The sequence below is a fragment of the Rhinatrema bivittatum genome, chromosome 2, assembly GCF_901001135.1.
Source record: "Rhinatrema bivittatum chromosome 2, aRhiBiv1.1, whole genome shotgun sequence".
NCBI lineage: Eukaryota > Metazoa > Chordata > Amphibia > Gymnophiona > Rhinatrematidae > Rhinatrema > Rhinatrema bivittatum.
The window spans coordinates 270,188,455-270,216,093 of record NC_042616.1 but is presented as its reverse complement, the minus strand read 5'-3'; the positions used below and the strand labels follow the sequence as shown (position 1 = coordinate 270,216,093).

The window sequence follows — 27,639 nt, the reverse complement described above, 5'->3', positions numbered from 1 at the left end:
TTGACTATGGAAATATTTTTTCCTGCTTCTTCTGTTTTATGTAAACCGGTATGATTTGCATTTTAATGTAAGAATGTCGGTATATAAAAATTATAAATAAATAAATATAAATAAACTGTACATGTGCAATAGGGCATGTTTGAAAATTCTAGATTCTTTGAGATGAAAGTTCTACATTCTTTGATATCAAATTTCTGTGCCAGGCTCCATCTGATGATGTCACCCATGTGTGAGGACTACTATTCTGCTTGTCCTCAGAGAACTCAATAAATTTAGTCTGAACACCTCTAATCACCACCAGAGGGCAATAACAACAAATAATGCTGCTTGGTCTGATCTTTCTTCAGACTGATTCACTGGTTTCATTTCAAGAATAAATAGTATTTCTGAGAGTACATATAGTCATACAAAACAGAAGTGAATGATGTCATCAGTAGCTTGGAAAACCGACCAATTCTGTCTAGCCTCAGAAAGTTCCCAAAATGTTCTCATATGTTCAGACACTGACCATTTTTTTTCAAGAATAGAGCACAGGAAATATTTGACTTTAGAATCATCACAACAGGATCACATACTCAAACCATGCAACATTATCAAGTAAATAGTGCCATTTTACAGTATCTAGCAGGGGTGCTGGGAATGTGTTTATGTATCCATGAAGTTCTTGTGGCATGCTTTTGTGATGGGTGATCATGGTGTGTTTGGTGGAGTGGAAAAGCAGAGTTATACTTTCCCTGGCAGACTGATCTGCCTTTGTGCCACCTGGTACTGTATATCTGTGAGAGATGTCATTCTACATGTACCAGGATAAGCTCCTTGATAAAGCTGTAATTCAACTCAAATTACATCCCAATCCACATTAAAACAAAAATAAAATAAAAATTCCCATATAGGCTTAATGAAACTTTGGATTTTTTTTGTTTTGTAATCAGAAATTGCATTATGATCTGACAGACGTTTCTGAGCTCATCCCAGGATGACAGTGAATTGCACCCACTGGATTTGATTTGCACATCTCCATACTGATTCAACCCACATTCATTTAGCTGATGACTTATGTATTAACAATAAGCAATGTAGAAGATTTAGAGGGATGCTGAGTTGCCTCTCTCCAGCTGCACAGAGGAGGCCCGTGCCAAACATTCCTCAGTGGAAGCCCCAATTCAGAAATGAATATGTCTATAGTATGGGGAAACCCGGGATCAACGTCAGAAAAGCAGGCATCTCAGTACTCCAAAACAATTGCATAATCTGTGCAAGGTGATGCAGGCTACTCTCCTGAAGGCTGAAAGTGAGCATGTGATGAAATACCATATCATCAATCTACTCAGCACATAAGGCCCTTATGCTCTGCTGATTAAAAAAAAAAAAAAAAAAGGAAAAAATATGTTCCTCCTACCCACAAAATTATGTCACCATGGCAGATTATAAAGATGAGAATTCAAAAAATGAGGAGAAATTACCAGCTACAGATTCAGGAGGGGAGTAAAACTGCCCATCTGAAAGAGGTCCAGGTTGGATAAGCGCTGCCCGTTCAGATGCATCCTGTACCATCAGCAGTCCTAGAAGAGAATGAATTTGGAATTATATAATACTAATCACAGTACATTCATTCCAATAGCTATTATTTGCTTACATTTCATCAAATGAGAAAAATAGCCTATTATCTTTAAAAATGAAACTGTGAACAACAACAATAACAAAAAAATAACAACCCCACAAAAATGAAATGTGAACATTTTGTACCATCTAGTTTCCTTCTTGAGTACAGATATTTGCATGGTTATGTCAATGTCTGTGTAATAAATACTTCATTAAATATTAGAGTAGATTTTCCCTATAGAAAACTAGGCAAGAAATAGAGACATCTGGTGATCCCAAGCATAAACCAATGGAAAGACAGCTTTAAAAATGCTTAATGACATCGCAAAGTGCTCTGACTTCCCCGAGATTTCAACTGCACTGAACTGCCCTGTTTCCCTATAGAAAAATAAAAAGAAGATGGGATTCAAAATGACAGGGGTATTGGATGCTCTATCTGTGGCAAACACTTGAATGAAACTGGATAAATGGTTCAACTAGGGGGAGGCAGACAGAAATGATGATCTTATAAGACAGTTTCCCTATAGCAGGGCTTTCCAATCCTTTCCTGGGGATTCTCAACTGCCAGCCAGGTTTTCAGGATATCCACAATGAATATGCATGAGATAAATTTGCATATAATGGAGACTCAGTATATGCGAGTTTATTTCATGCATATTTATTGTGGATATCCTGAAAATCCAACTGGTTGTAGAGTCTCCAGGAAAGGTTTGGGAAGCCCTGCCCTATAGAAAACTAGGCTAAAAATAGTAATCAGGTCTTCTTACATTTTTGTCTACTCCATCTCTTGCTAAAAGTGTGTGCATGTGTGAGACAGAGAGAGAGAGAGAGAGACTTGAATGCTGGCCATATGATATTTAATAGCTTAAGCACAGGGGTCTTCATTTTCTGTTTTTATTTGCTTTTTCTGGGAATTTATTAGTATTTATTAAAAGAACAAAAATTATATTTATCCATAAAAATGGCAAGTCATTTTTCCCTGATTTCTCTTGTTTGTTCTTGTTTTAATAAACAATGATAAATTCCCAAGGAAAATAAAACAAAAACTGAAAAATCAAGGTCCCTACTATAGTAACACTATGGGGCAGATTTTAAAAAAGTACACAGGCGCGTACTTTTGTTCGCGCACCTGGCGCAACAAGAGTACGCCGGATTTTAATAGATACGTGCGGCTACGCACGTATCTTTTAAAATCTGGGGTTGGCGCGCGCAAGGCTGCGCAAAATCAGCTGCCTGCGCATGCCGAGCCGCGCAGCCTGCCTCCGTTCTCTCTGAGGCCGCTCCGAAATCGGAGCGGCCTCGGAGGGAACTTTCTTTCTGGCGCCCCCACCTTCCCTTTCCTTCCCCTAACTAACCCGCCCCCTGGCCCTAACTATTTCCTCCCCCCTACCAGCCCCCGGACCATGTTCCGGTCCAGGGGCTGGTCCAGAGGCCGCGGCCACGCCCCCGATGATGCGCCGGCTGCGACATGCCCCCGACATGCCCCCAACAAGTCCCCCCAAGGGCGCACGCAGCGGGTGGAAGTGGCAGCTTTTCGGGGGTTACGCACGTATCTTATGTGCGTACACCTTTGAAAATCTGCCCCTATGTGTGATAGATGATATGGGCCTATTTTTTAAATATTCGAACTGTTGGTATTCACAGGCTAGTGAAGATCTTCATTCTATTTGGCTTCCTGGTGCCACGTTCTTACCAACTCTCCTGTACCACTTCTCTCTGCCGCACTCTGTTAGAAGAGAAGCCTTACACCACACATAAACTCTAAGTTCAGATATATATATACAAAGGTCACACATGCTATGTGATGCCAAGTTTTTTGGGGAAAAAAAGTACATTTTGCCAGTTCTCTATTTATTTAACTACATGGCCACAACACAATTATGAGAGTTGTTTCCTACATTCATAGTCCATAACAATAAGTTACAAAACATTCCTTAAGGGCCAAATTCACATTCAAAACAATTCCATTAAATCACCCAACTGCAGCAAAGCATTCTTGTATTCAGTCTTTGGAACAGGAACGTCTCAGAGACAGAAAATAAATATTTCACAAACCCATTCTCAGAAACTGCCCATGCACAAAATATTAATCAAATTTGAGGTTATTTTCTTCCACAAATCATTTCTTCAGCATAACACTAGATGCTCACTGGCAGAGGTTGTGCCATTTGTAAAGTCACAGTTCTTAATTCCAAGCCAGGATGTAAACAGGCTGGCAAAAAAGGTCTGAAATAGTTGTTATGGATAGTGAGTGTAAGAAACGGATAACAAAATTGTGCTCGGGATGGGTGTTTTTAAGTAAATATATAATTATCAAGCCATGATACGAATGCACCTTGAATATTGGGTGTAGAGAAAAGGTGCAGAAGAGGGTGACAAAAATGATAAAGAGAATGAAATATCTCTCCTATGAACAGAGGCTACACAGGCTAGGGCTCTTCAGCTTGGAAAAGAGATAGCTGAAGGGGGAAATGACAGAAGTATATAAAACCATGAGTGAGGTGAAATAGGTAAATAGAGGATGGTTACTGAGAAATTACTACATACCTGATAATTTCCTTTTCTCTAGTGAAGACAGGTTAATCCACGACCAGTGGATTATGCACCTCTACCAGCAGATGGAGACAGAGCAAAGCTGACTTCACAGTATATGTATCCCTGCACTGACATCAGCCCGCCCGCATTCTCGGCAAAAGCCAACTGTGGACAAACTAACAACACTCGATTATAACTTTTAATAGACAACTCCTCAAATACTCAGTCAACAGAAAAACACTGAGCTCAGACAAAGAGTGTAACATCACTAATCTAGGGACTAAAACTGACACTTACCAGTTATCCTCAGACACGCAGCCACTCAGGAGGACCATAGAACCACAAACAGTCAACCAAGGGCAGGAAGATGGATTATCATGTCTTCACTAGAGAAATGAAATTATCAGTTAAGTAGTAATTTCTCATTTCTCAGCATTCAGATAGGTTAATCCATGACCAGTGGGATGTACCAAAGCTATTCCCGAGCAGGGCGGGAGGCTGCCCGCGGTCCAACCAACATCGCACACACAGAGGTGCGTCCTCCTGGGCCTCCGCATCTAAGCAGTAATACCTTGAAAAGGTGTGTAAGGTGGAGCATGTTGTAGCTCAGCAAATCTCAACAGGAAACAACAATCGAAGCTATACGCATGACACTGCCTGAAGTCTAGTGGAATGAGCCATATTCTTTTTAGGCAATGGATACTCAGCATCCACATATATGACCACGATAGCCTCCTTAATCCAATGGACTAATGTAGCCTGCGATGCTGACTCATCCTGTTTACCTCCATAGTGGAGAACAAGCAGGTGGTTAATCTTCCTGAGAGATTTTAATAACCTCCAATACCGCATCAGATGCTTCCTGACTTCCAAGGTCTGCAACAGACGATATTCATCCACATCTCTCTCCCTGTCCAGCACTGGCAGAGAAATCAATTGGTTCAAATGAAAATCCGAGGCCACTTTTGGCAGAAAAAAAGGATGGAACAGTCCAAAGCTGGGCTATCCCTGGAGCCACCCACAGGAATGGTTCCTGGCAAGAAGAGCCCGCAGCTGGGACCTAACGTGTGGAAATATTCACCACGAGAACACAGTTTTCAAGAATTTAACCTCAAGAAAGGGCTATGCAGTGCTGAAAAGTGGAATTTGCCAAAATTCTAGAACCAGATTAAGGTTCCTTGAGGGCAGTGGCAATTGCAAGGGAGGACAAAGAAGCCTCACCCCCTACAAAACTGGGCCACATCTGGATAGGCCGACAAGGGTCCACTATTCATCTGACCCTTGAAAACAGGCAAGAGCTGCCACCTGCACTTTCAAGAATTGAAGGGTCAAGCCCTTAAGTGACCCATCCTGTAAGGATTACAAAATGAGCAGGATCTTAACCGAACAACGAGGCACACCTCGTTCCTGACACCAAGTCTCAAACACTCTCCAAATCCAAAAGTAAGCTAATGAGGGGGAGAACGTTTGCATTCGAACCAAGTTGGAATTCACAGCAGTGGAATATCCATGCTTCGGCAACTGAGTCCTTTCAAGGACCATACTGAAAGATAAAATTGAGATGCACCTACACGAAGAATAGATCCCTGTCGTAGCAGGTCCCTGTGGACTGGTAACCGGGAAGGAGAGTCCACCAGAAGCCTCCACAAATCTGCATACCATAGCTTCCTGGGCCAATCTGGAACCACCAGAAGCACCAGCCCTGTGTGTCCTTCGATCTTCCAAATCACTCTGCCCAAAATGGGCAGGAGAAAAAGCATACTGAAGCTTGTCTTCCAGCCACTCCTGCTTCAGAGCATCAATGCCAAGGGCTTCAGATCTCCCCTGCAACTGAAGGAAGGAAAGGAGCCTTCCTATTGTGTGAGGTCGCCAGCAAGTCTATGAATGGTAGGCCCCAGTGGCCCATTATTAGCTGGAATGCTTTGTCTGACAGTTCCCATTCTCCTGCATCCAGACTCCATCTGCTGAAAAAAAAATCAGCTCTTACATTGTCTTTTCCCATAATGTGGGAGGCACAGATTTACTTAAGATGTACTTCTACCCATTTCAAGAGCAGCACTATTTCCTGTGACACTTGCTGGCTCTTAGTGCCATCCTGGCAATTAATGTAAGCTACTGTCATCACAGTATCTGACATTACTTGGAGCGCTTGACCCTGCCAGCAATGAATCACAAGCATGCCAACCGAATGGTACATGCTTTTAGACAATCGATGCTCCAGAAAGACTCCTCTGCAGTTCAGCGCCTCTGCGCCATCAACTCCTGACAGTGAACCTTCCAACCCTGGAGGCTTGCATCCGTCATGAATCCCAATCAATCTAATGTTCATAGGGAAACATTCTTCCTTAGATGATCTGCTTTTAACCACCACAACATTTGGATGCTAATCTTCACCGGTAACTGAAGTCCTGAGACTGTGAACTCCATCATGCAAGCAGTGTGTACCTAAGAAGACACATATGCACCCTTGTCTGCGTAACCACGTCTAGGGTGGCTACCATCAACCGATCCCCTGCAGGTAAGACCATACTGCCAAGCGAATTGCTTATGTCAATAGCTGCACCTGTGCTATCCATTTCTGAATGCGGGCCTCCGGCAGAAACACCCTGCCTTGATTCGTGTCCAAATGAACACCAAGACACTCCAGCATCTGAGATGGCTATAATTTGCTCTTGGCCAAGTTCACCACCCAACCAAGTTATTACAACAAGGGAATCTGTTGCGACCATCGCTGCCCGACGTCTCCACTATGTCCACCTTACCTCTTTGGCGACTCCCTCTTTGCCTGTTGGAAGTTTGGCTGCCACGGCGTCATCGTGCTGTTCTCCTCCGGCGTCCCAGGACCGGCTAGATGCTGCAATACGCCATGTTTCCCAGCAGCCTAAGGGCGCACGTGCAGCGCGGCCCCGACTCAAGTACCAGCAATGGCGCGAACCTCAGGGGCGTCATCTTCTGAAATCGCTAACGAATCGAGTTAGAAAGGATAGGATTGGATGGGGATTTCTCTCCTAGCTATTCTGCCTCCTCGGACTTACCAGGGGTACCCGCTCCTCGGGGGCCTCGCTTTCTCTTTGCTTTTCAGATCGCAGTCTGGAACCGGTACTCGCTCCTCGAGGGCCCTTGTTCCCTGACTTGTTCCTGAAGACCACTTCTGCCAGGAAGTTATTGCTGCCTACAACACCAGTGAGTTGCCATCTCTCTCTCAGAGCTTTCCCTGGAACCAGGTACTCGCTCCTCGAGGGCCTACTTCATTCCAGCTCCTGGGTTGCTTCTAAGAAACTATTGTGTGAGTGTTACCATCAAGGTTCTGTTCCTGAACTCTGCAAACCCTGCCTACTCACTATCTTCAGTTTCTCTACAGCTCAGTTATCCGGGATCGCAGTTCCAGTATCTGAGGGACTACAGCCCAGCCGGGCACTTCAGCTCACTACTGCCACCTCTGGTGGTTCAATATACTGTTTAATAAAAGAACTAGTGTGTGTATGTCTCCATACTCTGAGCCTAACCGGTGGTCCCTCTCGGGATCTTCCTCTGGGGGTGTGGTCCGCAACAGAATCAACTTGTGTGAGGCTTGAAGACTCTCTTCATGCTCTTGGCCCAAATTATCCAAACATCTAGGTACAGGTGGACCAGAATACCATCCTGTCTCGATACTGCCGCTACCATCATCAGGACCTTGGAGAAGATCCTGGGCATGGTGGCCAACCGAAAGGTAGCGCTCAAAAACTGATGCTGCCCCAAAACAGCACAATGCAGAAACCATTGATGCTCCAGCTTAATGGGAATATGCAGATATACCTCTGAAAAATCCAGAGATGTAAGAAACTCCCCCAACTTTACTGTCATTATCACTGAGCATAAGGTTTCCATGTGTAAACAAGCCACTCACAAGGACTTTTTACTCCCTTTAGTACCAGGATGGGACGAAAGGATTATTCCTTCTTGAGTACGATGAAATAAATGGAATAATGAGCCTATATTTTCTTGTGAAGTACTGGAAACACTGCCCATCAGCTCAGGGGCCTTGACAATGTAACCTCCACTGCCAGCCTCTTTTCCAGAGATTCGCAGGGAGACATCATGAAGTCGTCCTGAGGAATACAGAACTCCAGAACATGGCCATCCCTTATTTCAGAACCCACTAGTCTGATGTGATCTTGACCCACCTCCAATAAGAGGACAGGCAAATCCCTATCTCCAGCTCTAGGAAGTGGGTCAACACCCCTTCAATGAGGGGGTTGGGATGCATTGCCACCCAAGCCTATACCCACCCCATCTGCCTCACCTCTTTTTTGCCTCTCTCCTGCTCCATGGGTAAGATGGCTGCCTCTGGTGCCGAGTGCTGAAACCCTCGGTGTCTCCAACTCAGCATGGGCGTCCCCGTCTGCCATGCTCCTTCCAGTGGCGTCCTAGGGTGCATGTTGCCTATGCTTATCTACACGTCATGGCAGGAACCTCGGGGGCGTCCCCACTGCATGACATCAATACCTCCGGGTATTTAAGCCTCCGCTCTGCTCCTTACAAACGAGTTAGCAAGGACTTTGGTTTAGCTACTCTGACCGCTTCTAAGCTGCACGCTACCTCCGGGGTATCTCGCTCCTGAAAAAGCTCTGGGCACCCGCTCCTTGGGGGCCTCTCGCTTTCAACTATCCTTCGGGGTTTCTACTACTAATTAGACAACCGCTCAGGATCATCTGCGCTTCCAGGTACTCGCTCCTCGAGGGCCTATCCAGCTCAGTGTATCCTGCACCACGGACCTTGGGTCCCACCTTCACCATCTACCAGGAGGATTCCTGCACTACTCTGCAGTGAGTACCTCTATGATCCAACTTCATTTCCACCCACCAGGTTCAGCTTATCCCACTCTGTGGAACACTACCAACCTTGTACATCTGGGTGAGACTTCTTCATCTGAGACTGTCTGAGCATATTGGCACCTTGCTGGACTTCAGTGCCATCTCTTCGTGCATAATTACCATCTATCTACAGCACTACAATAAAGCTTTCCATTTCCAGTGTCTGCTCTCTGAGTCTAGCCTATTGCTTTGGTTCCCCACGGGGCCCCTCCCCATGGGAGGAGTCATCACCACTGCAACTAAGAGTCCACACTAAGCCACAAACCCAACAAGCAGTTCCCCCGAGGATGTGGATCCCAGCAGCAGATTGGGCGGTGAACCTGGGTCCCCCTTAAGCAAGGGGGACCCCAGAGTAGAACGAGTGGTCCCCCAGGAGGGTGTGGACACCAGCAGCAATCAAGTAGTCCACCCAAGAAGAAGGGGACCCCAGCGGCACATCCAGAAGCACATTTGGGTTCCCTAGGAGGGCATGGACACCAGCAGCATTCCAGGAGGTGGGGTTGGGTCCCCAAGGAGGGTGTGGATCCCAGCGTTGGCATGGACTTTTCAGCAGAATGAAAGAGGCACTGAGGAGGTGGCAGCGGTTTATATACAACAGACCCCCCAGGCCAAAATTGCCCACCAACCCAGTTGTATCTTTTCACATGGGTGAGACTTGGGGAATAAAAAGGGAGGATAACAATAATAATAACTCTTGATTAAGCGAGAACTCAAGAGGTCCCTTCTATTCTATTTGGTGGTATACTGTGGGGGCCAACAATCCCAAATTGCTAAATATTAAAAGTTCTTGCTACCTTGTAGATATGTATATAATTGTGTGGCCTGAGACTATTGACCATGAGTCGATAAGTGTGCCGTTGACATCCTATTAGTGATGTACATAGTCATGTAGAAATGTATATACTTATATAGTCTTATAAACCTGTATATATTTGTACATACTACCAGCCTTGTTCACAGTCCTATTTGTTTTCCTAGGGTAAAGGGAGGGAAATCCCACCCACTAACACCTTCTTCCCCAGGTGGAGGCACCAGACTCGAAGAATGTGAGGACCAATGGAGACCAGGCCAGGTAGGTCCCAGAGCCAGGAATGCCTCGTGAGGTAAGCGGTCAAGGGGGTGTTACACTTTTGAAATGGCTGATATGTTGAATTCCCTTTTTAACTGTTGCTACACTTGATATGTTTTGGTGCTTGGCATTCCAGCCCTCTCATGACTTGTCTCCTGGCCATCTTCAGAATCCTGTCCTAGTTTACATGCATCATTTGCTGATGCCACTAATCTAATGGTTATTTCTTGCCCTCAGTACACTCCCATCTTGAACATATCCTGCTTCATCTCATAGTCTTCATTCTTCCTGTCACTTGGTGGTTGAAGTGTCATCTTCATGAGGAACTGGTGCCCTTGCTTTTCTGCCTTAGTCAGTACATTTTCATCCTCCTCATAAATGTGACACCCATAACCATAAAAAATAACTTTTGACCTCAGTCAATTGTAGTACTGGACAGTATTCCATGTTTAATCCCTAGTATGGTACTTCTGGCAACAAATTCTATCTTTCTATAGACTACACCTTTTCCAGCTGCCAGAATGGTCATCTTATCTGCCTTCATGACTCGGTCGGCGTCGCTGTTATTGTCTTCAACGTGGAAAAGTGACCCTCATGTCATGTGGTGTATTGCTTCAGAATTGATGATCCAAGTGTTGGGAAAACTTCTGCTGAGAGCCCTGCATGCCACAAACACATTACGGTCCTGCTTGCTTTCGATCATGTAGGTCGTGGGTACCCTATGCCCTACAGTCTTGGGCTTGCCTTTGCTTGCATAATCTCTGGGAAAGGGACCCTTTCCCCTGAACTTGAAATACTTCACATCTGATTTATTCACCAGTTTCCTGTCTTTGCATGCTTTCAGGCCGATGCAGTAACCTGTGCATTAACCTATGCGCTGGATTTAAGTGCAAGGTTTTAATGCACAGATTTCAATTTTTTTTTAAACTCCCTGATGTAGTAAGTTAATACTATGCTAATGAATCAGGAGTTTTAAAAAAAGTGCATTGAAAGTAAAATGTGCATTCATCACAGGCCGAATGCACATTTTAACTCAGGAAGTGTGAGAGGGCATTATGGCTGACAGCACAGAGTACTTATCCGGCTAAGTGCTCCTTACTTCTTTTGCCTTTTTGCCACCTTTTTTTCCGGGTTTTAAGTGCCAGCGCAGTAGCGCTGAAAAATTGACTCTCTCTCTCTGACCTGCAGGTAAGTTTCCAGCACTATGAAAATCCGAGTTGGGCCAAGACACCTCTCTGCATCAGGGGAAGTACTACTTACTTCCCTCACTTGCATGGGATTTCCATGTGAGGGCACGAAGCAGTATTCCCATTTGGGAATGCACATTTTCTGCGTGCAGAACTTTTGCTGCATTGGCAGTAAGTCTTGCGCAAAGAAAACGTGCTTTGAAGTGCAGGTAAAATGGTACGTTTGGCTGAACGCACTCTTCTACATCATCCCATTTGTTAGCTGTACTGTGATGGCACTCACTCCCTCATTAGGAACACTGATCCTTTTTGCCAACTCTGCCACCAACCTCCACTTTACATTTACGCATACAAATTTTGATTCGTGTTGGTTACAGGTAACATCACCCCATCCCAGTCACTGGACAAAACCACACAAGATAGAAGATAGTGGCTTAGCTGAGATGACACATGATGCAAACTCATGCACACTCCCCATAGAATTATTATTCATCAAGTTTTATCTTTGGAGAAAAATAAAATACTATTCCTGCTATCATTCATTTATGTACCACAGCAAGATTTATGTACCACAGCAAGATGTACTCAAGCCAGATAGAGAAAACAAATGTGTCTGGACAGAACCGGGGATGAGATTTAAATAAGAAATCAAGTTTCAAAGGATTTAGGTGTCTAACTTTGGGAGTTGGGATGTTAAATTGGCCCTTTTTAAAATGTACTAGGGCTCTGTGCTTAAATGTAAGTTCCTGGTTTCACTACGCTCTGAAAGTGAGGAGCCCAACAAGTGGGTGGTTACGGAACCAGAGTTAGGAGTTAAAAAATATAGTTAGGTGCTTATCACCGATTTTTAGGATAAATCTAGGCAACTGGATAACAAACCTAAATTAGGCTCCTAGAGGCTGAAATCCAAAAACCTGAGCTCCTAAATTTGGTCACCTATTTTCAGCCGAACTAAGAATCCTCAGTTTTCATCTGAAACTTCACCTAAACGTAGGTCCCTAAAACTTAGGGGTCTAAATTTAAGCCTGCTATTCATTTGACTAGGAGTTATGCTCCTGAGTTAGGTGCCTAGTGCTGAAAATCAGTGCCAAACACTTAACTTTGTCTCCCTGCTCAAGCTCTGCCCTTATAGCCATCCAGAGGTCCATATTTAAAAGCCATTGACACGGATAATTCCAAAGTTAGCCGTCTAAATGGTAAATGCGGCATATTCAGCCACTTATCCATCTAAACTATAGTCGGATTATTTCTTATCTGGCTATAATTTAGCCAGATAAAAAAACAGGTGTTTTGGAAAGTATTCCAGGAAGGGGTTGAGTTATCTGACTAACCTAGGCTGCTTCAGAGCAGGCGTAAAGTTATCCGGCCTCGTGTAGCTGGATAACTCATTACCTACTTGGATATCTTCAGAGGTATCCGGATAAGTAGCGCACCTTAACAAAACCAAAAAAAAAAAAAGTTGCAGGCCTCCCAGCCCTAAGCCCACACCCCCACCACCTCCCAAAGGAGGTGGGCGAAACCTAAAAACAAGCTTTAAAACTTTCAAAAGAAGTTCACGTTTAGCTTTGATCACCACCACCCTCTCCACTAAAAAAAAACTTTACATTTCCCTCTTCTGCCTCTTCCCACAGCAACACAGATGTGTTTTGGAAAGTAAACCTGTTTGATGTCCCCACTAATACAGGTATATAAAAGTTTCTAAATAAATAAAAAAATAAAACAACTCTCCCCCTAATTTTTAGGATCCCAAATTTAGGACCTCAGCTACTATGAAATAGCCTCTGAGCAACTAAAACAGATTCTCTCTCTAAATCTGCATGTATCACAGAATGAACATGATTTGAGGCAGACACCTATCATACTATTTGGACCAGGCTTTATATACCTATACATGTACACTCACTTACCCCTCTCTCTCTCTCTCTCTCTCTATATATATATATATATATATATATAAAATGGGATTTTGGTGTTATTTTTCAGTGATTTCTTTGTCAACTTCCTTTCATACTAATTGTTGTAGAGACCTATATACCAGAAGCAGCGGAGACAATTAGTGCGGCCCCTGGACATGTCTGTAATTGTTGAAATCACATTAGTTCCTTTCTAGGCGTTGTTTTGTTGTTAAAAGTTACATTTAAAAAAAAAAAAAGATAAGCTTACACTAAAATTATTCCACCCATTAAAATTACCTTATCACATATGGATAGTATTGTTTGTTTTATCTCACTAAAACAAAGCACAACACTGCAATGTAGACGTTTTCCTAGTTCCCTGTAACAGCTATTTGATGCCAAAAAAATGATCATATTAATCGTGTGCCTAATTACTGAGAGGCAATACTCCATAGTATTAAAGAATTTTACAGAATACTGAAATTTACATTTCTAGAATTTAATAAAAACAAACAAAAACAAATTTTAAATAGGGTAAGTGATTTACTAATCAATTTTTCATAATTATAATAGTTACCCAAATCATCTCATTCAAAACTAAGGTACTGTACAAATATTTTAATAGTGCAGAAATGAAAACACTTAGAAATTGGCTCAGGCCAACTTTTGCTGTCTGGCTGCATTTGGATAATTAATTTTTTTCATATTAAACAAAGGAATTTTGAAAATCAAGAGAAGTTTTATTTCGCTAGTAACTAACAAGAATTACCCTTCACAATTACAAACCATCTGCATCGCAAAAAGGAAGTGAGATCTGACCAGGAACAAAATGGATCACACCTCGGAAGTGTCCTCTCTGTACCAAGCAATTTTATCTTACTACTGTTATCACCATTATATTTATTTTCCTTTACATTTTAATCACATTCTGTATTACTTTGGCAACACCTGCACACACAGCCATGCCAATAAATCTTCCTGAATCTGAATCTGTTTGACGCAGACATGCTGGAAACAACACACACAGTAAACAGCGCATGAAGCATAAAATGCTGAGAAAACCAGCCTTGTGGCATTATATGATGTATCAGCACTATATTATCCAGGGGAATGTTGAACTCCTTTTAGAGAGGTCAGAAATTGACATAAAATATGGTTTAATGTACTTTGCAATGGACAGGTTTACACTGAAAGACTGAAGGATGGGGAACAGTCTTTCTTATTAGCATCCCTCTACAAAAAAAAGGAATAGATTATTGCCATCTACTATCATAACATACTGGGGACAGCAAATACAAGAAGAATTTTAGATCAATTGCACTGAATATTTTTATTTATTTAAAATACTTGTATTCCACAACTTCCAAATTTATAATTCCTCCAGGGCAGATCACATAAAAGCATACATAATACATAAATACAAACAAATAAAACAAATCACACCAATAAGTATTGCATAAAATTAACACATCTCACGAATACTATATGCTTCCTGAAAAAAAGGCAGAATTGCTTACCTGTAACAGGTGTTCTCAGAGGACAGTTGGATGTTAGTCCTCACACATGGGTGACATCATCAGATGGAGCCTGATGAGGAAAACTTATGCCAAAGTTTCTAGAAACTTGCTCTTTACCACGGGTCCACATGGAGTCCTCTTCAGTCTCGTAACACAGAATTACGATAAAATAAAAAATCGGAGAGACCCATCTCTGTGAAATGGCAGGCGGGTTTCGTGAGGATTAACATACTGCTGTCCTTGGAGGACACCTATTACAGGTAAGCAATTCTGCTTTCTCAGAGGACAAGCAGGATAGTAGTCCTCACACATGGGTGAATCCCTAGCTACAAGCTGCTCCTCAACAGAAAAGGGGACCAACAGACAACTAACCAGATGCCAGTGGACACACCACCACAACACCGGTGGTGTTAGTAACAGAGTGGGAGACAGCCTGAACCCAAACAGGCCCTAGGTTGGGAGAACTAGGTTCTATACCTTAAACAGATTCCAGAGGACAAACTGGCCGAAAGTACTGTTGAATCAGCCCTATCCAGATAGTAGTGGGATGTGAATGTGTGGAGAGAACTCCACATCACAGCCTTACAGATCTCCTCCAAGGGAACTGCTTGCAAGTAGGCCACCGACGCTGCCATGGCTCTGACAGAAATGAGCCTTGACATGACCACAAGATACAGTCTTGCCTGGGCATAACAGAAGGAGATGCAATCTGATAGCCAATTGGATAGTGTCTGTTTGGCAACGGCAATGCCCAATCTATTCCTATCAAAAGAAATAAAAAGTTGGTTGGACTGTCTATGGGCTTTTGTCTGAACCAGGTAGAAGTTTAAGGCTTAATTGCAGACCAAACTGGGCAGTGCTCTTTCGCCTTGGTGCGAATAGGGCTTGGGGAAGAACGCTGGCAGGGCAATACTGCTTAAGATGGAAATCAGTCACCACCTTAGGCAGGAACTTAGGTGCATACACAAGACCACCCTGTCAAGATAGAACTTACTATAAGGTGGATAAGTCACCAAGGCCTGGAGCTCTCTGATCCTGTGCGTTGAAGTGACCACCACAAAAAATATGACCTTCCAGGTCAGGTACTTCAGGTCACAGGTGTGCAGTGGTTCAAAAGGAGCTTTCATCAGTTGAGCCTACACCACACTGAGGTTCAAGACATAGCGGGAGGCCTTAGGGGAGGCTTCAATTGAAGCAGACCTGCATTAAATGTACAATTATAGGTTGTGCAGAGATGGTGTACTATCTACACTGTGGTGGTATGCACCAGTTACACTAAGATGAACTCTTACAGAGTTGTTTTTTAAACCAGCCTCTGATAAGTGAGGAAGGTAGTCAAACAGTTTTTGTGTGGGGGAGAATAGATCTAGGTCCTTCTGCTCACACATGGAAAACCTCCTCCACTTTTGTCCGAATGGCTTTCCAGTGGAAAGCTTTCTGGAAGCCACCAGGACCTGTGACACATCCTCTGAAAGATCAAGCGGCTGCAGGATTAAACTCTCAACATTCAGACTGCGAATGACATTGGGATGCCAGAGCCAGCCCTGATCCTGTGAGATGAGGTCTGGAGAAGTCCCCAGACTGATCAGTATCCAGAGAGACAACTACCGCAGCAGCAGAAACCAGACCTGTCTTGGCCAATGAGGGGCTATGAGCTTCATAGTTCCTCTGTCCTTGCGAAGCTCGGGAGTTTCAATGCGTGGATGAGATGATGGTGCAGGGAAGAGGGATTCGGTTTTGTAAGAAACTGGACAACCTTTTGGGGAATGAGGAGATATTTCCTAAAGGACAGGCTCCACCTTAACCAGAGTGGAACTAGGCTACTGGCGCTAACTTTAGCAGATAGAGCAGCCTTTAAACTAGAACAAGGGGGAAAGTCATCAGTCACTCAGCAGTGCATGGTTCAGAAGAAAGTATTTTTGAAGGATACTAATGGAACTGAGTTAGGGCATCCAACAGAGAGATTTCAATAAAAGCAAAAGTCGCGACCGGGGCAGACCTTCATGGCCACCGGCCGCGGCGGTCCATGGCCGGGACCAAACACTCCCCCGTGGCGTCGGGTTGCTTTGGAGGCTCCTGCAGGGGCAGGGAGCCTCCGCCGGCGTTCTCCTCGCGGCCATGGCCGCTGCTTGGCCGGCCGCAGGGCCCTGCTAGCTGCAATGACTCCGCCCACTTCTTGGTTGCCTTAGAGCCGCATGCGCGGCTGAAGATAGGAAAGGAAGTGTCGTGGCTCCCTTCTGAAGCTCCTCTCTCAGGTTCAGGTATTTTAAGGCAAGGTCTGCTCCTCAGACCTTGCCTTGGTATTGAGGCTCGTGTCTGGTTTCTGGTTCCTGGACTCGCTTGGTTCTTCGCCCCGCTTCTGCTCCTCCTTCCTCGCTGGATTGACTCTTTGGTTCCTGACCTTCAGACCGGCTGTGGTGAGTTCTTGGCATTGACTTCGGATTGGCTTTGGACCCTTCTCCTGTGTTGTTCCTGGACTGGCTTCGGACCTCTCTCCCGTCTGTTCCTGGACTAGCTTTGGACCATTCTCTGGACTTCGACCCCTGGACCGGCTTTGGATTCTCCTTCTACTTCTACTCTCGGACTACCTACGACCAGCCGGAGGCGCCAGCCGTCTGGAATCCACGACCTGCAGGAGGTGCCTGCGTCCAGACCTTCAGTAGTCTTCAGGGAGTTCCGTAAGTCCCAGTGGCCGGATCCCTACAGGCTCCTCCTGGGGGGATCACGAGTTTCCAGGGTAAAGTCTTCTTTCAACTCTCATCTCACCGAGCCTTGCCCTCCGACGGTAGAGACCTAACGGGTTTTCTGTCCGTTTGGGTAGCACCAACTCTACCTCGAAACAGGGGTCCACCTCCGGAAATCGTAACAAAAATGATCAGATGGATGATGAAATGCTAAGATCAGGATAACTTTGTCGGACAACCTATCTCTGAAAGCCCATAGCACATTCCTGGTCACCCGAAGCTCCAGGAAAATGATTTGACAAGAACATTCCTGAGTGGACGACAGTCTCTGGGTGCCGAGCCCATTCTACATGAGCTCTCCACCCCAGGGTAGATGCTTCCATGGTTAGCACAATTTAAATAGGGAGACTACGAAAGGAAATCCCTCGTTCCAGATTGTAGAGTACCCTCGACTAGGACAGAGTCCCGGAGAGATGGGGTGAGTCGGAAGCAATTCTGGAGGCTCCGTGTGGCCTGGCACCATTGCAACCTCAGGGTCCCATTGGGCTCTATGCATGCGTAAGCGTTCCAAGGAAGTGACATGAAAGATTGCAACTTGTGACCCAACAGTCTTAACATGTGCCAGGTTGAAACCTGCTGGCTCTGTTGCACTTCTGTCGCAACTGTCGCCAAAGCAACGGCCCTCTGGCATGGCAGAAAAACCCTGGCTTGAGCCCTATCTAGCAGGGCACCGATGAAGTCCAAATGAGGTGACGGACTGAGATGGGACTTTAGGGTTTGTCTCAACTACCCAGTGACTCCAACACCCGAATGGTCAAGCACATGGACCGGGTGGCACCTGCCTGGGACATGCTCCTGACCAGCCAATCATTCAGATATGGGAAAACATACACTCCCAGTTTGCGGATATGCGACGCCACCAAGACCAGGCATTTTGTGAAAACCCATGGGGCGGACGCAAGACCCGAACATCGACACCCAGTACTGGAAGTGGTGTTTTCCCACCACAAATCGGAGATACTTCCTGGGACTGGGGAATATCTCGATACGAGTGTATGCGTCCTTTACATCGAGGGAGCATAGCCAGTATTTTTGCAAAAGGGGAATCAAAGTGCCCAGGGAAACCATCTTGAACTTTTCTTTTCTTAGAAACTTGTTCAAGGCCCTTTGGTCTAGGATGGGACAGAGTCCTCCTGTTTTCTTTGGAATCAAGAAATACCTGGAGCAGAATCCCCGCCCTCTTTGCCCTGTTGGAACGGGCTCAACCGCTCTGGCCATTAAGAGGGAGGACAGCTCCGCTTGTAGCACCTCCTGATGTGCTACTGGCCCCCAAAATGGGCACGGAGGGCAATTTGGCAGGACACTCAGATTGAATTGGTACCCCTGGTGGACAATGGACAAAACCCACTGGTCCGAGGTTACACTGTGCCACCAGTTCAAAGAAAAATTACCTGACCCTGACCAGAGAGTCCATCGTCCTTGGTATGGGCAACTGGCTTACACTCCCAATGGCCCAGTCAAAACTCTGACCCTGGAGTTGACTGAGAAGCTGGCTGGGGCTTGGGAGCTCTCTGCTGCCTGGACCGGCCACAGGAGTTCCAATGGTGTGGATGGGATCGAGGAAGCGGAGGATAGAACCTCCCTTTGGTGAAAGAAAGACTTCCTGGGCCCTGGCCTCGATGGCCTCCTGGATGAGGACAACAGGTCCAGAGTGCTGGCGGAGAGTTGTTAGAGGGTTTCATGGTGGTCCTGGAGCTGGACCACAGCATCCTTCACACTATCTCCAAAGAGATTCTCTCCAGTGGATGGCATGTCAGTGAGTCATTCCTGTACCTCTGGTCTGAGCTCAGAGGTCCATAGCTATGCCAGTCTGCAGGTGCTGATTCCCACTGTAGAGACTTTCGATGCCCTTTCAAAAACATCGTAGGTTGCATGGACCGTGTGTTTTCCACACTCCAAATCCTTGTGCACTAGCGACATGACGGTGTCTTGCTGCTGTTGAGGCAGCTGCTCATCCACCTCCTGCACCTCCTTCCAGATGACCTGCGAGTATTGTCTCATGTAGAGCTTATGGTAGTGATGAGGGCAATAAACATAGTGCCTTGGAACATCTTCCTTCCAAGAGTGTCCAATGCTCTGTGGTCCTTCCCTGGGAGCACTGAGGAGTGGGTCTGAGAGCGTTTGGCCCCCTTGAGGGCAGATTCGACCACCACCAATTGGTGGGGCAGCTGATGCTTATCAAATTTGGCAGCCTTTTGGACGAGGTAAACCTGGTCTGCCTTCTTATTCACAGGAGGCACTGTGAGGGAGTGTTCCCAAATCCTCAGCAGCAATTCCTTAAGGATCTTGTGTACCGGGATAGCCATGAACTTTTTAGGAGGCTCCAAGAATTGAAGAACCTCAAGGATTTTGTTCTTGGTGTCTTCTTCAGTCAAAAAGCTGGAATGGGATGGCCTCCGCCATCACCCTTATAAACCCTGCAAAGCTTAAGTCCTCAGGCGGAGACCTCCTTCGCCCCTCTGGAGGAGAAGGGTCTGATGGGAGACCATCCAAATCCTCGGAGGAGGATTCCATCTGATCATTCCCCCAGGAGTCATAGGGACCTTCATCCTCACTGTTCACCACAGGGGATGGGGGATCTAGGTGCCCAACCAATGTCCAGAGGTACAGGGGACTACAGGCCTCGGCATCTCCATTGGTCTCGGCAGAGCTTCCTGGGAGGAGGAACCAGTGATGACCACCGTATCAGTAGGGAGAGGCCTCGGTGCCCCGATGGGCACCAGTGCTGTCCCAGGAATCAACACCAGCTGGGTCGGTAAGGAAAAGGAAGACTGTTAAACTAGGGGGGATTTGGAAGACCTATTCCTTGCCTGGACGAATTAGGAATGAACTAGTTAAACTGGCAATGACATGGACGCGTGCCCCTTTTAAAATCCCTCCACTTATGTGGTGGAAATGGGATTTGCATGCACATGCGCACACATTTAAAATTGCATGCACTAAGCCTATTTTATACCATGCGCGCATATAGGTGCACATGTTATAAAACAGCTGCATCAATGGGCATGAACCAGCAAACATGCGCCCGTGCATCTTTGCACCTGTTTAATAGTTATCATATTGTTTATCATGCCAAATTTTTTCTGAGCATATATATTCCTTAAGCTAACCAAGGACACATTTTTCCAGGATCTTAACTAGTGTGGGCAGGTTTGACACTGGCCTATAGTTAGAAGGATCTATCAATGATTTGTTCTTATCCTTAACTATCAGTCTCACTATTGCTTGTTTTAATTATGTTCCTCCATCACAAAATAGGAGAAACACCTTAGAACATCTGAGCGCCTTTGGACTACTAAACAGGGCTGGATTTGCACACACATGCACATACACACACACTCACATATATACATTTATTTATTTTATTTATTTAGATTTATATTCCACTTTTCATACTTTTTTTCAGCACTTGTATTTATAGATAAACGGGAAGTGGCAGGGTGGCTGCTTAATGGTGAGGACTCTCTTTTTGTGACAAAGGTCCATTCCACCTCTGGCTCAGACCCTTACTTTTACAAATGACCATAAATACATTGAAGCAGATTGTGATGGTGCTGGATGCCCAGAACTTAAAAGAAGCTAACAGGTCCTAAAAACCCAAGTAACAAAAATACCAAATATAAGGTATCTGCCACATTACATAATGCTAATTACAACCCACTGAATTGCCACAAAAGCATATAAATAAAGAATATATAAAATCTGTATATCTATCCAAGATTGTTATATCATCTTAAGCCATTGTTAAACGGAAACCCTTTAAATAAATATGTATAGCCTGGATTCCTTTAGTGCACAAGTATGCACCTGTGCTAATACATTTCAGTGTTGAACAACAACTAGGACTCTCTTCCTCTCGCTAGACCTGCAAGTGCAGCCTCTACAGCTCTTCCCGCTCATGCCACACTGAGCAAAAAGTAGGTGGGTCTGCGAATCAAACCCAGGTCTCTTACTGGGTCTGAGTTTTATTCTTTGCTCAGGATCCTGTTCCTCAGGGCAGTTGGGGATAACAGCTGCAGCCTCCAAACCAAACAGAGAATAAAAAGAAAATGCACCAAAGAGTGGAAATGTACAATTTAAATATTTTCTTGGTTATATGTTATTGTTCCGTATTTAATCCAAGATGAGAGAAAGATCTTCGTGCCAAAGTAAGCAGAGAAATAAATCTGGGACACTGGCAATGCCTAGCTGCACTTTCAGCTCCAATACCTTGCCTTAAATTGTTTACTTTTTTGCTTGATAGAACAACTTTTACCCCATCTAAATAAGATTATCGCACAGAGTGCTAAAGACATTAAAGTTCTGTGTGCACAAGGAAGGCGTTGAGAGAAAAGATGATGATTCTGAAGGCTAATTTTTGTTGATTTTATTTTAAGGAAAAAAAGAGATTGACTACAAGTTATTAAATATAGATAACTATCAAAAAATCTCCAAGGAGGTCCCCATTCTTTGTGCATAGCATGAGAACGTAGTGACATATTGCCAAGCTGTCAGACATCTCCCAAGGCAACAGACAACAAGAAACAAACATACTGTTTTCATCGCCTGCTTCTTGTGGCAGCACTTTAAAATCCAGGAACCACGTTTCTATCCAGGGAAGTATGAAGGAGATAATGGGGAGCACGTAACCAAAAGCACCCTGAGAAAATATCTGAGTGAAAATGAAAAACAACAGAGTATACGTTATAGTCATTCCTTTGTTTTACTTAAATACACACACAAAATTTATCCGGACGTTTCAAAAACAACACAAAAGAAAAGGAAACAATTCCTCTTACTTAGACCTCAGGTCTTACAGATTAGAGCAATTTTTAGGCTATTTCCTTGTAAATGTTATATTAAATATTTAGAGAATTCCTTTCTTTTCTATTACTCTTCCCAATTAATGCAGTTTTTATCTGATAAAATATCTATTTAAATTGAGGATAAATTTACTGCTCTTTTTTCTGGATACCTTAGATACATCTGAGATTATATTCCCTTATGATTTAGGTATAACCCCATTAAAATGCTATCATTGAATAATCCATTTGTTGTTATACTTGTAAAATAGAATTAAAGTAAAAATACTTGGAATCCATATTGTGGACTTAGAAGTATACACATGTTAACCTATTTTTTAGGATTATTATGAGTATGTTGTATTCTTTCTATTTAAAGTTGGAATGCATATTTATTCAATGTCAAGATGTTTCTTGATGTAAGATTGTTAAAAATTAATAAAGAGTAAATAATAAAAAAATACACACACACAAAAAAAATCTCTGAATCTGTTTTCTAATAGAACACATTAAACCCTGTTTTTGAAAAACAGCCAAAATCACCAGTGCGTTCCTTCTCTGTGGTCAGCCCCCCAAACCTGAAGAAAAGTTGATTACATGCAGACAAGTTTACAGAGTGCACAAAGGAAAGCAGGGAGCTCAGAACATGTCCCCATGCAGCCTAAAACAGATGGCACACCTTACAGCTAGCACTCACACACCCGACTCAGAAAAGGTTTTGGAAAAACCAGAAAGCAAAAGGGAGCAGCTGCAACTCATTTTCTGAAAGGGAAAGACTGAAATTAACAATTCGACTCAAACCCAATACTGATTCACTGAAGATTTTTCTCATAGACAGAATGGGAGAAAAGCCTTAGTGCAGTGTTTCCCCAGCCTTTTCAAACCCAAGGCACACCTACATTAAACAAAAATGCGTGGCACAGCAACTTCCATGGAGTAGGCCGTGCAGGCATAAAGAGGACCCACACGACCAAAAAAATAGCTATGGAGGCTCCAGCATTCTCTCTTCCAACCTTTAAAACAAAGGACAAGAGGGGGCCGAGACACTTATGAACTCATCACAGTGGACCAGCTCCTTCTATATACCAAGTGCAGGAAAAGGGAGAAATTGGTGTGGCAAGGGCAGTTGGCTTGGCTAGTTACCTTAGCTGCTTCATGTGGCTGCGAGAGCTCCCCTACTGCTGCCCAACACTCAGAGTGAGTCACACTCATTTGCAAACTCTCCCTGTCTCACTCAGCCCGAAGATGACACAGGCTGGAAGGACTCAAAGGAGGAGGTTCAGCAGGGAGAAGAGGAGGTACTGGGTGCAACGAGTGTGCTGGACAAAGTGCAGCCTGGCTATCCGTGCTCTGCATGCTGCCCATTTATTACTACAGGATTTATGCTGTAGCTAGGAAGAATACTCTCAGGAAGGGGCTTCCACATGTTTAAAACCACTGATGAGATGCTGAGAGCAGAGCCCAGGTGCTGGCCTGGATATGAGCATCAAGCAGTGATAACTTTTCCATGGGACACCGGACCACTGCACAATGGTTAGGAAAAACCACCTTACGAACCAGACTCTGAACATATTAATACAGTAAAATGACTCAAAGAGTTGGAGAGGGGTCACAAAAATATTCTCATGAAATTAGAAAAAAAAAAAAGAATGTAAAGGTGAAACACACAAAAAAAAATAAATTAAATAAACAAACCTTAAAATAAAATAAATTGAGCTGGACCAGCGGCAATGCTGTGCACTGCCATGTGGAGGGAAACTAGCTGCAATTCCCAGCTCAGATCTTCCTCTGCCACGGTTGGCCAGGGCTAAGAATGCTGTAGAGGCAGCACTCACAGCCCCTAGGAGGGAAGGAGTCCCAGCCATTGCACAACAGCGACACCAGGTGGCCAGATTTAGGGCATCTAATTGCAGGGTTCCAGAAGGAGCTACATCATACAGCTCGTAGTTAATGACCGTCTCAGCAACAATTGGACTCTGCAAGTCCAAAGGGATATAAAAATAAGGGGAAATAAAATTCCTGAGCAGCTGCAAATGAAGACTAATGGCACTGGATACCTGCTCTGATTCCTACTGAGATCAAAGCCCAGAGGGCTGGAGGAAACTGCCCAGTAAAGAAAAAGAAGATAGGGGATTATAAATTAATGATCCTGAATTCTAACATGGTGCTGGAGCATTTCGATTTACAGAAATTAATATGCAATACTATTTTGCTACAAAACAAAGAAATTCATTGTTGCCATCTACCTAATATGCTGACAGCAAACTGCAAACTGACTTCAGCATGGCCATAAACAGCACACATTCCATTCCATGCAAAAATGGGAAAAAAAACAGAAAAGCTTGTTGATAGCCAAGCAAATCCGCCACAGCAATCAAAACTATTCATTTTCTATTTGTTGCTGTTGTTGGTTATCTGCACCTTCTGGTCCAGGGAGCAGTGAGCATGCATCCACTGCTTTTAAATCTGCTCATAAAACGTACCTTTGAGAGAATGACTTTCACCAGTAGAAAGGCAGTGGTTACTGCTGTCGTAAACTGAAAGAGGAAGAGTTAAATAAAAGTTAAAAAAAATAATAATAATACCACATCATGCTTACAATTTTCACAGTAGCACTATAATAATAATGATGACGAGGAAACAGTCGCATATTTACTATCTGAAATTCTTTTATGGATATTAACTGAGAGATTTGTATCAGGTGCCATACTTTTCATATTTAAACTAATTCCAGTGTTTATGCTGGAACACCATCACAGGGTCCATCTTCTTTTTTTGGCACTTAGAAAAAAAAGACTACACTTAACGCCTTTGATCTTAGAGGTTTATCCTTCTCCTGTACAGAGAATCCACCAGTAGGAGCGAAAAAGAGATTAAACAGTATTTATAGAGACTTAGCCCCAGTATTGAGTGTGAGTCGGGGTTACATATGTTCTATATCATTTCTGCATGCACATTTTTGCAACATTATCCGTGGTAACTGTGCAAAAAAAATTAAAAAACCGCACCTTACAGAACAGCTCGCCTCAATGCAGATATTTGTACAGAAGAATCAATCCATCTGCTCCCAAGAAGCAAGAGAAAGTTGATGTATTCTTATCTTAATTTTATTTTTCACTTTGTTTTTCCTTTTTACCTTTTTTTCTGTTTTTAACTTGTCCGCACACATGGTCTGTTGCCATTACATGTGCATATATCCATGTTTTTTCCCAGAATAAAATTCAGTGAATCTACTTATAACCAAAAAAATGAAAGCACATTGGGATTCTTCATACTAAAAGGGACAATATTCCTTCCCACTCTCACTCCCAAATTTGCAGCTACATTATGGGAACAAATATTAGATCCACACTGCACTAAATTATGTGCACGGACAGGTTCTAAAGTACCTCTGGCTTACTTTTTGTGATCCAATTGTAAGTTGTTAGAGGGTAGAATATAAGGTAAAGTTTAGCTTGCCTAGTTAATTCTCCATCCTTCTCAGAATTTGTGCATCCAAGTGGTTCTCAACCCAGTTCTCAGGGACCACCTGCTCAGTCACGTTGTCAGGATAATCAGAATGAATATGCAAGTATACAACGGAGGCAGTGCATGCAAATTTCTCTCATGCATATTCATTGTGGCTATCCGGAAACTCGACTCAATGGGGATCCCCAAGGACAGAGTTGGGAAACCACTGTGTTATAACAAGTGGAGATACTCCAATCCTTGAGGGCCTGAAACGAGTCCAGTTTTCAGGATATCCCTAATTAATAGGTACAAGATAATTTGCATACAGCAGAGGCAGTGTGATTGTGAATCCATCTTGTGCATGTTCATTAGCAATATCCTGAAAATCCAACCAGTTTGCAGCCCTCGAGGATCAGAGGTTCCCAATCTTTCACTACATCAATGTTTTTTTTCCCCCCTTTACTGAAAAAGAAGGGTACCAGGAAAAGCTCACCCTAATAACAGAGGAACTGTTACAGAGTCCTGCAGTCATCTAAACTTAGAAAAAAAGAACAGTTCTCATTTATTCCACCACTGCCAGCCAAATGCTCTCATCACTTACTGCAAGGTTAGCACTACGTCGATCACAGGGTGAGTCAATACTTACTGCAACTGCCCACCAGTGACGCAGTTTACACACCGCATAGGCAAGTATTAATACTTTAAAACGAAATACTGCCAGCAGCTACACAAAAGGAAAAAAAAAAAAAAGAGATTAAGCCACATAAGAACTGCTGAAAAACAATGATACTTTCCTTCCTTAGCCTTGCCTTTTCATTCGAAAATACAGCATAAGTCTTATCTACTGGTGGCAGCAACTACTTAAGTGCTTAGGCCCTGACCTATAGTACTTGCAGAGTTTAAATATTTCAAGTAGGGCTGGTTCAGTGATTCAGTGGCAAGTGCTGTGCATTGCCTTGCAGAGGACCTGGGTTTGATTTCTGCTTCCCAGATAAGTCTGGGACTAGGGAAGCTGTGGAGGCACGGGGGCAGCGATGATAGCTAGCGGTCGGATATAGGGCCCATGATTGCAGGGTTCTGGAACGAGCACTGATGTGTGGCCCCCAGTCAAAGTCTGTCGCTACGATGAGTGGACTAAGTTGGTAACCCCCCCCCCAAAAAAAAAAACAAAAACCAAAAAACAATCCCCGTGTAGTTGAGAATGAGGTTTCATGGGGACATTCCAGCCATGGTTCCAGTTTTAGTTAGCAGCCCAAAGGAGCAGCAGGAAACTGATGCTTGTCAAGAGAGTTCTTTTGAGGATTGCATTAGCCATTTTAATCCCTGACATTAAGAATGAAATACATTCGTCCAGGGTGTTATTCATAATCTCTCAACTTGCATTAAACACTGAACATCATTATGGGCGAGTGGGAGAGTGCCTATGGATTAACATCATTAGTTCACTGAAGCAGCATCGTAAATACCATGAAGTGCCTGCCACAAATGGACAATGCTCCCTCGGTGGCTGCCTTACATTCTTACCAGGCATGTCAAACAAGCGAGAACTGGGAACCGAACATTTCTTTGTATTAGCGTTTCAGAAAATATCACATGAAGCCAAGCACATAGCGTGCATACAAAACATCAGCACGGCAAACGTGGCCTTCAGCATGCAGAATAGCAGGAGGCAAGTTTACGAAATTCAGGTCTCTTGTATATCAGCAGTCATTTCATTCTGTTACACAAAACTCCACATCCCCAGGTATATTTGAGGTTACAGGTCACAGTTAATAGCATAGCAGGGTTTAAGAAAGGTTTATACAAGCTTCTGGGGAACAAACTGATTAACAATAATTAGCCAGCTAGACTTGGGGAAATTACTATTTCATTTCCGGAAGCAAGCAACCAGAAATGGACTTCCCCATGGGGAGGGTAATTTTCAAAAAAGGTCTGCTTAGGCCAAAAGCTGATGTACTTTTTGTCTGCAGATTTTAGCCAGAATTTTCAAAGCAGAATCATGT

At 43.9% G+C, this 27,639-nt stretch overlaps 1 protein-coding gene across 3 annotated transcripts in view; it reads right to left on the bottom strand.

Moving 5' to 3' along the window:
• Positions 1 to 27,639, bottom strand: part of STARD3NL (STARD3 N-terminal like) — a 103,875-nt gene that overhangs the window by 23,058 nt on the left and 53,178 nt on the right. For all 3 annotated transcript variants that reach the window (XM_029589519.1, XM_029589517.1, XM_029589518.1), the window contains exons 4-7: positions 26,283 to 26,360; positions 24,670 to 24,723; positions 21,939 to 22,056; positions 1,464 to 1,562 (exon numbers count right to left, since the gene is read on the bottom strand). In XM_029589519.1, coding sequence (XP_029445379.1) covers positions 1,464 to 1,562; positions 21,939 to 22,056; positions 24,670 to 24,723; positions 26,283 to 26,360 — 349 coding nt within the window. The remainder of the gene's footprint in view (positions 1 to 1,463; positions 1,563 to 21,938; positions 22,057 to 24,669; positions 24,724 to 26,282; positions 26,361 to 27,639) is intronic.